This window comes from Acipenser ruthenus, chromosome 17, assembly GCF_902713425.1.
Source record: "Acipenser ruthenus chromosome 17, fAciRut3.2 maternal haplotype, whole genome shotgun sequence".
NCBI classification, from domain to species: Eukaryota; Metazoa; Chordata; class Actinopteri; order Acipenseriformes; family Acipenseridae; genus Acipenser; species Acipenser ruthenus.
In genome coordinates this window covers 17,209,727-17,223,498 of record NC_081205.1, presented here as the reverse complement: position 1 = coordinate 17,223,498, position 13,772 = coordinate 17,209,727, and the positions used below count along the sequence as shown (strand labels likewise).

The 13,772-nt window shown below is 42.6% G+C and overlaps 1 protein-coding gene across 1 annotated transcript in view; it reads left to right on the top strand.

Moving 5' to 3' along the window:
- LOC117423648 (activin receptor type-1-like) overlaps positions 1-13,772 on the top strand; it is a 68,154-nt gene extending 54,382 nt beyond the window's left edge. The window contains exons 6-9 of the mRNA XM_034928810.2: positions 6,881-7,156; positions 8,134-8,331; positions 11,016-11,146; positions 12,032-13,772. Coding sequence (XP_034784701.2) covers positions 6,881-7,156; positions 8,134-8,331; positions 11,016-11,146; positions 12,032-12,166 — 740 coding nt within the window. The 3' untranslated portion in view covers positions 12,167-13,772. The remainder of the gene's footprint in view (positions 1-6,880; positions 7,157-8,133; positions 8,332-11,015; positions 11,147-12,031) is intronic.

Sequence of the window (13,772 nt, the reverse complement as noted above, 5' to 3'; positions counted from 1 at the left end):
CTGCTTAATTGTGTTAAACTGTAATAAAGTATACTGCAGTTTTGATAGACCAAGGCTGACTGAGAAATATGTCCGGGTTTGATCTGTGGAAAACGTGGCAGCCCTACCCTACTTCCTAAACATGACAACGTTACAATATACTAAATGAACAGATCAAGCATATTATGATAGTTTGCGAAATTAGATGAAAACTTTCAATCCAATCGGGATAATACGTAATCATTATTTACAAAATCTTGTTAATCTTGTTACTTGTTATAAAAACTGTAACTTTGCTGCTATACTACTTGCAAACTTGCATACTACTTCATGGTGTGAAAGCTACCGCGCCTGCACTGCAACCTGCATTAGAAGCATGTCTTGGGTTTGATTCCCACACAGGGTTTATATTGCAAACTTTAAAAAAATTAAATGTATTTTATTTATGTGTAACAAACACATTTTTAATGTGAAAAAAATTGAGTTCATATAAATGACACTTTCATTGAACATACATACTTTTGCACACATAACTTTAACATGCATTTATATTGTTGATAGTTACTATTGTATGTATTTGTGGTATACTGTTGATGAAATAATATGAAATCATGAACAAATGTCAACTGCATTATGCTGAATCAATTATTATATTTATCTTTTGAAAAATGTCACTTTAATTTATGTGGCAGATTGCTGCTGCACATATGTAGCACCCGGGAGGGGCACTTGTTCTTTCTGATCGGGGTGGGATCAGCCAGGCAGAATACCAGAAGGAAAATATAAACTAGACCACACTACTATGTCAGGCAATGAACATCGTTTTATGAAATACAGGTGGTAAACTATACTTAACAAACAGGGCAGATCTAGAATACACAGTCACGGCAAGCGGTTTGCACTGCCCGTTAATTAAAACAATAACTAAACACAGAATTATAATTTAAAACAAAAGGCCAGTGCGGCTCAATATCTGCACGGAGACGGAGCTCACAAAAAAAAACAGCAATAAAACCAGTACAGCCCGTCTCCAGCACTCCTCTAAAACCCCAATGCCTTTTAAAATACTAGTTTAGAAACACATACATGACAAAATGGAGACCAAAAGCGCAGGCAGGGAGATACGCCTTTAAATTCGGCGGCTCTTTCTTTCCTATTCGTCTTCCTACCACCCGCGGAATCAGAGAGCCCCGCACCGGACGAGTGGGAGAGAGCACAGCTGGGGGTGTGGTGCCAGGAGAAGCCGCGGCGCTCAGAGAGGGAGTGGGATGAGGTCATCCAGGTGGTCGTCAAGTCGCTGCTGGAGAGACCGCAGCTGCTGCCAGAGAGTCCCGCGCCCCCGGAGGGAGAGTATCCCGTGCCGCCAAGGAGGGAGCATCCTATGCTGCCAGTGCCAGAGCCCCAGAGAGAGAGCCCAGCATCACCAGAGTGCCCAGCACTGCCGCCTGAGAGAGAACCCTGCGCCACAGCTGCCGCCAGAGAGCTCTGCTCAACAACTGCCGTCTGAGAGAGAGTGTCCTGCACCACCCGGGAGAGAGTGTCCCACGACGCCCAAGAGAAAGTGCCCTACACTGCCAGTGAGAGCATGCCCACGCCGTGGCTGTATCACCCAGCCATCGCCAAACAGCAGCCGGGTTCCGAGGTTGCTGTTGGTGCTGTGCTAGCTAGCCTCTGCCCCGCTGTGTGGAGGGGGCAGCGGTCCCAGGAAGCCCGGACCCAGGAGGGACTGTTGTCCAGGACTGGCACAGGGGTCTGGGATTTGTGGCTGCCCTGGAGCCCCGTGATGCAGCGCAGTCCCTGAAATGGTCGTCATATTGCGTTGCCCTCAAACGTGCCGCCAGGACCCATCCGTTGCTGTCCTCTGCCCTGGAAACCACACAGGCTGCCACACCGGGACCAGGTCAGTGTAACGGCGGGTCAATTTGGGACTGCTGGGACTGGACGCTGGGGGTGGGGGTGCGGGAGTGTTAGTATTAGTGTATTGCTGTGAGTAGAAGCGCGTTTTGTGCTGGCGCGCTGCCTGGGGTGTCACATGCACAGTGCAGCTGTATGTAGATGAGGTCTGTGTTAGCTGTCTGTGATTTGTGCTCGGTTAGGCCAATCAGCTGTTTGCACGGGACCAAGTGTCTGAGCGATTGGACTGTGTGTATGTAGCAGCTGTGTGGAGTAGTGGTTAGGGCTTTGGACTCTTGACCGGAGGGTCGTGGGTTCAATCCCTGCTGGGGGACACTGCTGCTGTACCCTTGAGCAAAGTACTTTATCTAGATTGCTCTAGTAAAAACCCAACTGTATAAATGGGTAATTGTATGTAAAAAAAATAATGTGATATCTTGTAACAATTGTAAGTTGCCCTGGATAAGGGCGTCTGCTAAGAAATAATTAATAATAATAATGTAAATGTACCCCTGTGAGTGTGAGCCAATAGGGCTCAGGGGGATCACTGTTTAGGAGCTGCCTGCGTGCAGTTTGGGGTCGTGTTGTGGTTTTCATGTAGCTGTGTGTCCTGGAGCTGTCTAGTGAGCTAAACCATTTAATAAGAGAGCATCCATTTGCCTGCTGTTCCAGCGCTTCAGTACAAATAGCAGTTTTCACTGCTTTAAACTGCATCCTGTGCCGTCTCCATTTCTTCCTGTTGCGGACCAGATACGCTGATGCTATAATATATAGCATATTGTTAAGTATCTGGAATGTGAATTGAATGCATTGATTGCTAGATTACTAATCACAATGAGTATCGGGTGCATTTAACAGATCTAGTGAGTCCTGCTTTCAATACGCTGTGATGAAGACAACATGTCGAAACACATTAGCATACCTGTTTTTACCTTGTTTTAATAAATAAAGTATGAATAATGAAAACACTTTTGGGATGTAGACTTTTATTTAGCTGATGCACAAAAGAAACGCAACACTCAGGTCTAATGGATTTAATAAAATATTTTAAACAGAGATGTCAAACAAAATCACAGAAAATGTGAACAAAAATACAGATCAAAGAATCATATGTTTTCAGTATAAAATGTGACACACTGTCAAAATTAAAATATTACAAAGTTAGTATCGGGTATGACCTTCCTGCGCATTAACACAATCCTGGCAGCGTTGACACATAGACCTGATCAGCCTCTGGATAGACTGCTGTGGGATGTTCTGCCGCTCTTCCTGTGCAGATCTTGAACAAAGAACACTACGCGGCGATCTGATTCAAACATTCAAAATCCTAAAAGGTATAGACAATGTCAACCCGGGGGACTTCTTTGACTTGAAAAAAGAAAAAAGGACCAGGGGTCATAAATGGAGATTAGATAAAGGGGCATTCAGAACAGAAAATAGGAGGCACTTTTTTACACAGAGAATTGTGAGGGTCTGGAACCAGCTCCCCAGTAATGTTGTTGAAGCTGACACCCTGGGATCCTTCAAGAAGCTGCTTGATGAGATTCTGGGATCAGTAAGCTACTAACAACCAAACGAGCAAGATGGGCTGAATGGCCTCCTCTCGTTTGTAAACTTTCTTATGTTCTTATGCAGCCAGCTGGCGAAGGTTTGCTGGTCGCGGTTGCCCCACTGGTTAGCTTGAACAACGTCAGCATAACGGTCCTGGGCCGATGTGGTGACCCTCTGCCTTCCATGACGTGGCCTGTCCCTCACAGAGCTGGCTTCCTGATTTCTTTGGACTAGTCTGCTGATTGTTGAAGCAGAACATCTCATACTCCAGGCAACTTCTGTCACAGACAGGCCGCCTTCAATCATGCCGATAGCAACCAGGCGATCTTCATTACTCAAGCGGGGCGCAGTCGTATCTTTCACTGTTCTTGAGTTAATTAAAATCATATCTTTTCGAATGGTTATTTATACAGATTCTTAATCAACTCACTTGGCAATTTTAACTCAACTCAAATAACAAACACTGAGCACCTGGCATTTTTATGAAATCACATTATTTAAGCTCCGTATTTTGTTATCCCAAGGAACAATATTACTCAAACAATCAATAAACCTATCTGCTTACCATTTAAAATGCAAATAACATTATGACTGTGCCTAATGAGCTATTGATGAGACTGTTGCGTCTTCATTGTGCATCAGTATATATACAGTATAAGACAGCTCACTTAAGGAATGCAGGCTGATATAATCAAGCTTCAATACATGGCTGCAAGTCCCGACCGATAAACACAAATAATACCACAACATTTAATTGTTATAATGTGTATCGGTCAATTTGACCGCGCCTGGTTGGAATAGGTATGACAGTATTTTATCTCGCTAATATTTGCAGCTACGTGATTCTTTCTTTGTCAGGGTAATTAGTACATATACAGACGTGCTCAAATTTGTTGGTACCCCTCCACAAAAAACGAAGAATGCACAATTTTCTCTGAAATAACTTGAAACTGACAAAAGTAATTGGCATCCACCATTGTTTATTCCATATTTAACAGAAATCAGACTTTGCTTTTGATTTTTTATTCAACATAATATTGTAAATAATAAAAAAAATGAAAATGGCATGGACAAAAATGATGGGACCGCTAACCTAATATTTTGTTGCACAACCTTTAGAGGCAATCACTGCAATCAAACGTTTTCTGTAGCTCTCAATGAGACTTCTGCACCTGTTAACAGGTAGTTTGGCCCACTCTTCCTGAGCAAACTGCTCCAGCTGTCTCAGGTTTGATGGGTGCCTTCTCCAGACTGCAAGTTTCGGCTCTTTCCATAGATGTTCAATAGGATTCAGATCAGGACTCATAGAAGGCCACTTCAGAATAGTCCAATGTTTTGTTCTTATCCATTCTTGGGTGCTTTTAGCTGTATGTTTTGGGTCATTATCCTGTTGGAGGACCCATGACCTGCGACTGAGACAGAGCTTTCTGACACTGGGCAGTACGTTTTGCTCCAGAATGCCTTGATAGTCTTGAGATTTCATTGTGCCCTGCACAGATTCAAGGCACCCTGTGCCAGGCACAGCAAAGCAGCCCCAAAACATAACCGAGCCTCCTCCATGTTTCACTGTAGGTATGGTGTTCTTTTCTTTGAAAGCTTCATTTTTTCGTCTGTGAACATAGAGCTGATGTGACTTGCCAAAAAGCTCCAGTTTTGACTCATCTGTCCAAAGGACATTCTCCCAGAAGGATTGTGACTTGTCAATATGCATTTTAGCAAATTCCAGTCTGGCTTTTTTATGTTTTTCTTTCAAAAGTGGAGTCCTCCTGGGTCAAATTAAGCATAATATGAATGCACTGCAGCTCGTATATTATGTGATAGAAATAACCTGAGCGTTAACCCGCTAGATTTTTTAAAATGTAATATTGTTATAATTAAAGTTGTATGATGTAGAAATAATTACCATTCAATATTGATCCGCTGCCATCTTGTCCAGCACAGATTCAGCTTTCTGTTTACCTTTCACGCGCGTAGGAGTGTCTACTGAGCTACGTAACCACATTGGTCATGTGATACGAAAAGCCAGCCATAAATCTGCTTTGCGTTCATATATAAGTAAAGCCGGCCCTGAATCTGCTTTGCGTTCATACATATGTAAAGGCCGGCCCTGGTCTTGGATTGCAGGCCTATCAAGGCCTAAATCTGGGCCATTCTCAAATCGCAAGTGTGTACGGGGTCTAACTATACACACACACATGCACAATGCAATACAAAATAAGATACTGAGAATGATCTGAAAAATGAAGCAGGTCAGTTTCAGCGACACCTGTGTGACTCCTCTTGCCTGCGTCCTTGCCTCCAGGAAAGGGGCGCTATGGGGAGGTGTGGCGTGGGCAGTGGCAGGGATAGAGCGTGGCTGTGAAGATCTTCTCATCCAGAGATGAGAAGTCCTGGTTTAGAGAGACCGAAATCTACAACACCGTGCTGCTGCGCCATGAGAACATACTGGGTAGGGTCCAGACAGGACCATCATGTTTCTGTGTTTAATAGATTGCACTTTGAAACCAGTGCCTCAACCCAATACTGAGCTCCCCAGTATGGCTCTTTTGATTTAGTGGTGTATCCTATTCAAGGCTCTTAATGGGACGCTCTTTGGTGGAAGCAACAGTCGAAATACCAATTAGTTGATGATGTCTCTTGCAGTCTGATTAAATCTTTTCTTCTTTTTTATCTCTTGTTTTAAATGTCTTTGCTACTGCACTGTTCAGTCCGCCATTTAGTTTTAGTCAAATACATTTTTTTAAAAAATTTGGAATCGGCAATTATTTTTAGTGTTTTCTCCCAATTTTGAAATGTCCAAGTATTTTTATTTCAACCCGGCTTACTGCTGCCACCCCCCGCGCTGACTCGGGAGAGACGAAGACGGACACACTCATCCTCCGAAATGTGTGCCATCAGCTGTCCGCTTCTTTTCAGTCTGCAGGCCTGCCATGTAGCCACCTCAGAGCTACAGCGTCAGAGGACCATGCAGCAATGGGTAGCTTACAGGCAAGCCCGCAGGCGCCCGGTCAGACTACATGGGTCACTGGTGTGCAGTGAGCCGAGGACACCGACCTAGTCTTTTTTTTTTCATTAGTTCTGTTTAAACAATTAAATAAGTTGAAACCAGTACACTTGACTTAGTATTTTTGGTTGTATTTATATAGTACAGCTAATCAAATAATTTCATAAATTGTAAATGTGTGGTTTCAGAAAGAAAGTAAAAAAGGTTAAATGACCATGCAATGGTTGTGCAATCTGAATGCAAGACCTGCAAACAGAGATTGCTTTAACCTACTGTAGTATAAATCTAATGTTTTAAACTGAAAGTACATGTTTGCTGAAACATGTGTTTCTTTCAAAACTACACTTTAAGACCTATATAGTGAATGATTGTGCATGGTGTGTAGTGTGTGGAACTATTTTGTTCACTACAATCCTTGGTTTAATTGGTTTGTAACGGCGTGTTCCCCTCCAGGCTTCATGGCCTCGGACATGACGTCACGCCACTCCAGCACACAGCTGTGGCTGATCACGCAGTACCATGAGAACGGCTCGCTGTACGACTACCTGCAGCGTGTGGCCGTGGAGATGCAGGCCGGACTGGCACTTACGCTCTCCATGATGAGCGGCCTGCTGCACCTGCACACAGAGATCTGCGGCACCCAGGGCAAGCCAGCCATCGCACACAGAGACCTCAAGAGCAAGAACATCCTGGTCAAGAAGGACCTCCAGTGCTGCATCGCAGACCTGGGTGAGGGTGAGGGGGAGAGGAGGGAGGAGAGAAGGGAGGACCTGCATTGCTGCATCGCGGGAGAGGGGGGAGTGGAGGAGAGGAGAGGAGAGGAGGGAGGACCTGCATTGCTGCATCGGGGAAGCGAGGGAGAGGGGAGTAGAGGAGAGGAGGGAAGACCTGCATTGCTGCATCGGGGAAGCGGGGGAGAGAGGGGAGTGGAGGAGAGGAGAGGAGAGGAGAGGAGGGAGGACCTGCATTGCTGCATCAGGGAAGCGGGGGAGAGAGGGGAGTGGAGGAGCGGAGAGGAGAGGAGAGGAGGGAGGACCTGCATTGCTGCATCAGAGATGCGGGGGACAGAGGGGAGTGGAGGAGAGGAGAGGAGAGGAGAGGAGGGAGGACCTGCATTGCTGCATCAGGGAAGCGGGGGAGAGAGGGGAGTGGAGGAGAGGAGAGGAGAGGAGGGAGGACCTGCATTGCTGCATCAGAGATGCGGGGGACAGAGGGGAGTGGAGAAGAGGAGAGGAGGGAGGACCTGCATTGCTGCATCAGGGAAGCGGGGGACAGAGGTGAGTGGAGGAGAGGAGAGGAGAGGAGAGGAGGGAGGACCTGCATTGCTGCATCAGGGAAGCGGGGGACAGAGGGGAGTGGAGGAGAGGAGGGAGGACCTGCATTGCTGCATCAGAGATGCAGGGGACAGAGGGGAGTGGAGGAGAGGAGAGGAGAGGAGGGAGGACCTGGGTGAGGGGGAGAGGGGAGTGGGGGAGAGGAGGTTCTCCACCTGCACTGCTGCACTGCAGACCGGGGAGAGGGGGAGAGGGGGCGTCAGAGGGGGAAGAGATGCAGAGTGGGAGGGAGAGGACCTGCAAGGCTATCACAGACCTGGTTGGGTAAGAGGAGAGAATTAATGAGGCAGATGGGGAAGGGAAGGGGAGGTGGGAGAGGCCAGTGTAGGGCAGTCTCTCTGACCATGCTGTGTCTGTCTTTTTGTCTTGAAGGCCTGGCGGTGATGCACTCGCAGAGTGACAATCAGCTGGATGTTGGTAATAACACCAAGGTCGGGACGAAGCGCTACATGTGTCCGGAGGTGCTGGATGAGTCCATCCAGAGCCAGTGCTTCGACGCCTACAAGAGAGTGGACATCTGGGCCTTCGGACTGGTGCTGTGGGAGATCGCACGCAGGACCTACAGCAACGGTATCTTCCAGACACAGGGCGAGCTGCACTGATCGGAGTGTAGGATGTCTCCAGGGGAAATTGTAAACCCCACAGCTAAGCAAATATGACCTAACAATTTAAAGTATTTATTAATCATTTCTAAATGTTGCTATAGTGTCTAACTTATTACCTTATTATAACATTTGGCATGATCTGTTGAGCATCCATCAATGTTATTTCAGGAAGGAGGTTAGTTCTCTGCTACTTTTACACCCTTACATTTTTATGTTTCTTTTTTTTTTTAAATGTGCCTTTGCACTTGCTTACATTCAGCCCCTTGTCTAGCTGACACAGGTTGAGACAGGTTTCAGCTGAACTGTTTGGTGAAGGAGGGTTTACAGTTTGGGAATCCTACAGACTGCTCTGGTTCCACCTTTTTAGAAAGCTGAACTAATGTACAGTAATGTACAAAACTGAGAAGAAAACAACTTGAGAGTGCTTAAAGACCTTTTAATTACATCACTTAGATGTTTGATACTCGTTTTGTAAAATCAGTAGGAGTGAATTCAAGACTGGAGTAAACTATGGCCCTTAGGGCAGGATTGTCAAAAGTTCGTAAATAATAACTTGGTGTTAATCAAGAAATCGGTATGTAGCGTTGATTTTGGCATTTTCATGCGGTCATGCTGCCTATTTCGTAAATAATCGTGCAAATGTGATTTCTGAAATTGTTGATTTACAAAATAATGTTAATATCTTAACAGGCAGTGCTTCTTGCGACTATTTCTTTTGTTTGTGTGGGAATTTAAAAGGGAATCTGTGTTAATTGTCATTATTTTTCAGGAGTTAATTTGCACTTGTAAAAATAGGGTTTTAATTAACGAAAGAGTATATAACTCACCTTGAAACAGACATTTAACATATGTCTGTGGCGCCGACAATACAGAGAGATTGTACAGGACCAGGGTTAATTTCTTACAGACTACATCGATAATTCAGTATTTGTAGTTGTGAAAATATTTTTGCCTTTTCTATACTAGTGATGTATTCACTTATTTTAACCATTTGTAACCTTACGGAACATTTGTTGTATTTCTAAAATGATATACCGTTATTTCCGCAAAGTGTAATGTTACTACCAAGAAATTATCAATGCAACTGTAGCCTATTTGAATTCTGTATACGTACATTATATGACAGCTGCTGTAGATTTTATTTTAATTTTACAACTGGAATCTTGGTACAGAAAACGGCATATTAGATATTACAATAAAGTTTCCTTAGGTGATTGCGGATTTGCAATGCATCCCTGGCTTTAACACCTGTGTCTTCTACACAAAATGAAGAACAGCCGCACGAGGGCACACAGATCCACGAGGAATGTGACAGAGATGGAATTTGCCTAAATGTATTTGTAATGTTGTCAGACTCCCCCCACACTTTATGTACAATGTACACTTTCACCTGCACACGTCTGTATGCATAGAACATGTTCTTTTAATACTGTAAGTGTTTCGGTGACTACTTCTAATCATGTTGAGTTTATTTATCGTGGAAGCGAGCAAAGAATACCAGAGAAAATGCATGAAGGGAAGGGAAATATCTATCGTAATTTTAAACGCTTAATAAACATATAATGAAGTGTTACGTACATGGTACTGTATACATGTATAATTAACAACTACAAACACCAATGGCATTTGAAACGTATGTATTTATAGCCTACAATCGTAGACACTAAAATACATACAAAAGAATATAAATTCCAACCAATATACATAGATGGCTTACGGTATTTTTTTTTCTTTTTAACCAAAAAAAGATTTAAACATGCACATTAAAAGAGGTATATAGTAAGCTGTGGCAAAATATCCACCGAATGAGGGCAAATTAGAAATGGGGTTTAATTTTAATTTATTTTTGTTAATACGTGCCATCCGATTTTTGCCCACACCCCAGAGAATCGTAAATCAGCATTTTATATGTGAAGTTATCTAAATAAATGTACATTCTGCATGACAAAATGCACAATTTTAAATGAAGTTTACAAATTATACACAAAATAAATATTTTATTTCATTTCCATTTGGCTGCTGCTCGCTGGTGAGAGAGCCGCCTCCCTGTACGCTAGTAGTTTCCATAACAATGAATTCTGCCTCCATTCATTTTTCTTGATCTCATTAACATGCATTTTGATTAACAAGTTCCTCTTATTGAGACAGGAAGTGATGTTCGTGACCTGCTACAATTAAGCTTTTTAACGAGAAATGAATTCATTAACGACCTCATCGTCTCAGTTTCAAAGCATTAACGGATTGATTTAATTAACACATTCGTTTGAAGATCACTTGCTACTAAAGCTCTCGTTACTATACCACGAGTTCGATACAATAACACTGCTTTTTGAAAATCCTGCCCTTAAGAGTCTAAACGAGGGGGAACAGTGTTTTCTCCAGAATTTCATGAAGTTCATGATATTTTTTGAAAGAAGTAAAATACCTGCTCACTTTTATAGGACCAGAACCAACAATTGAATAGGAGTAGAGGACTGGAGAAATGCTTTGTAAATATGTATTTGGGATGTCAGATATTGTCTTTAGTTGAGCACAAAAAGATACCTGTAGTTCTAAAATGCTTTCAGCTCCCAGTGGCAGATGGATATGGGGCATTATATTTTCAGTGGTACCCCATTGATTTCCTAAGGGAGGGTTCTGTGTCTCTAGGTATTGTGGAGGAGTACAGACCGCCCTTCTATGACCTCATCCCAAATGACCCCAGCTTTGAAGACATGCGCAAGGTCGTGTGCGTGGAGCAGCACAGCCCATTCATCCCCAACAGATGGTCCTCTGATCCAGTGAGTCTGGCTTCATTTCCTGTTATAATATACATCAGGCATTAAGAATAGGGGTAAACAGTATACTGAGTTCACAAATATCCCTACAAACAGGTCACTGTACAATACTAGACCAAGCAAATAATGGTAGAAATGTTAAAAGGACATAAAGCAAATGACAATATTCCAGCAAGTCTTGGTCTATTACCATTCACTGTGTGGTTCTCACATTATGTTGTATCAAAGCACCTGAGGCTACACCATGAACTAAATAGAGGCTACACCATGAACGTCCATACAGAAGTGCAGGAATATATATATGCCAGTATGTGTGTGTGTGTGTGTGTATATATATATATATATATATATATATATATATATATACATATATATATATATATATATATATATATATATATATATATATATATATATATATATATATATATATTATTTATTTCTTAGCAGACACCCTTAGCCAGGGTGACTTACAATTGTTACAAGATATCACATTATTTTTTTACACACAATTACCCATTTATACAATTGGGTATTTACTGGAACAATCTAGGTAAAGTACCTTGCTCAAGGGTACAGCAGCAGTGCCCCCCACCTGGGATTGAACCCACGACCCTCTGGTCAAGAGTCCAGAGCCCTAACCACTACTCCACTATATAGTATATATCAATATATGAGTATATGTCAGTATATATCAATATATATCAGTATTCACTCAGGGCCACTGGATATGAAGAAGTTATCTGATACTAGCTATTTTAACACTTGTTGAAGTAAAAGTTATTCAACACTAGAACATTGTAGAAATAAATGGTCAAAAATAAACCCCTGTGAAATACCGGTGGGATTGTGAATAATGGGATGTTTTTGCCTGTGTGTTTTTTCCAGGCTCTGTCAGTGCTGGCGAAGCTGATGAAGGAGTGCTGGTACCAGAACCCCTCGGCCAGGCTCACAGCCCTGCCCATCAGAAAGACTCTCACTAAGATCCAGAGCTCGCTGGACAAAGGCAAGGGCGAGTGCTGAACACACGCCCTGCCAGCCCTTTCTCATTACACCTGCACAGGGACCGCTGCAGACACACACCCTGCCAGCCCTTTCTCATTACACCTGCACAGGGACCGCTGCAGACACACGCCCTGCCAGCCCTTTCTCATTACACCTGCACAGGGACCGCTGCAGACACACGCCCTGCCAGCCCTTTCTCATTACACCTGCACAGGGACTGCTGCAGACACACGCCCTGCCAAAGTGCTTTCATTAACAGAAGGAAACTTATTGTATTGTATTGTTCTGATGATTTTGCTATTCAAATTGTTGGTTGGTCATCTACTAGAGAGCCCTCTGTCCCCCTTTGCCAGTGATGGAGTTAGTGATACCTGTACAGAGTAACATTGTGAGACTGCATGTCATGCTCTGGAGGTGCAGGGGGTGATGGTGGGATTGGACCTCAAAGACTACACTCTCCCTGTTCTTCAAAAGACGTCTGGAATACCATCTGCTGTGTCCAAATTAAACAGCATAGAACCACACGCATGCTGCTAGGTGCTGATCGATGTGTCCTCGATATCCCCAGAGACAGCCTTTAAAATAATGTAAATATATATATATATATATATATATATATATATATATATATATATATATATATATATATTTTAGCTCAAAGAGCCAGCTGCCCAACGTTTCGATATGTTGTACATATCTTTCTCAAGGGAGCCTGTGTTTGAATCCAAACATTGGAGGTATTTATAGGTTTTTGACGGCATGACAACTACTTGTTATTGTTTACATTCAAATTCATGATTTATTCTTACATGATGTAATGGTGTTCTATATATATATATATATATATATATACATACATACACATCCATACATACATAACCCTAACTCAAACTGAACAGCATATATATGGGCTTGGTCATGCCAGTGGGATAAAAAGTGGGACAAATCAAGTGTCTTCAGAAAGACTAAATTATCTGAAATCCTTACTGTTTAATGTTCTAATGCAGTAGATAGGTGATGACTGTTTAACGCTTGGCTGTTATATACCAGTCATTAGACAGAGATGTGAACTGTAGAGCAAACTGTATTTGTACAGAACCACACACCCTGTCATGTGTCACTGAAGCCACTGTGGTATGAAAGCATTCTGTGGTGTAAAAATGACAGCAAGATATTCAAGTCTGAATAAAAAAATGCATTTATGTGTGTTTGCAAATAACACAAAGTATTTTTATTTTAATTAATATTTAATGGTATGCTTTACATTATTATACAAATGTAGTTTAACATGTTATTTTAATGATAATGTAAACACTGGGCTCTTTTCTTCGGCATTAACAAGTTTATATGCCATGCCCAGATAAAGTGCCCCAATCTGCCTCAAATTTCCAAAGTGCATTTAACACTTCTATAAAGCACACACACATGCATCTTGAAATGTCTGTAAGCATTTGAATTCTAGACCCCTAAGTATGCCATTAGCATGATCAAGCCTGAATAAATGTTTTCTTATACAGCGGTGAAACACTATTGTGCTTCAGCAAATCCTTTCAATGCATTTGCAGAAACCAAATGCAATCTTGCTTTCTTCTTTGATGAAGTGGAATAAACACATTTTTTTAAA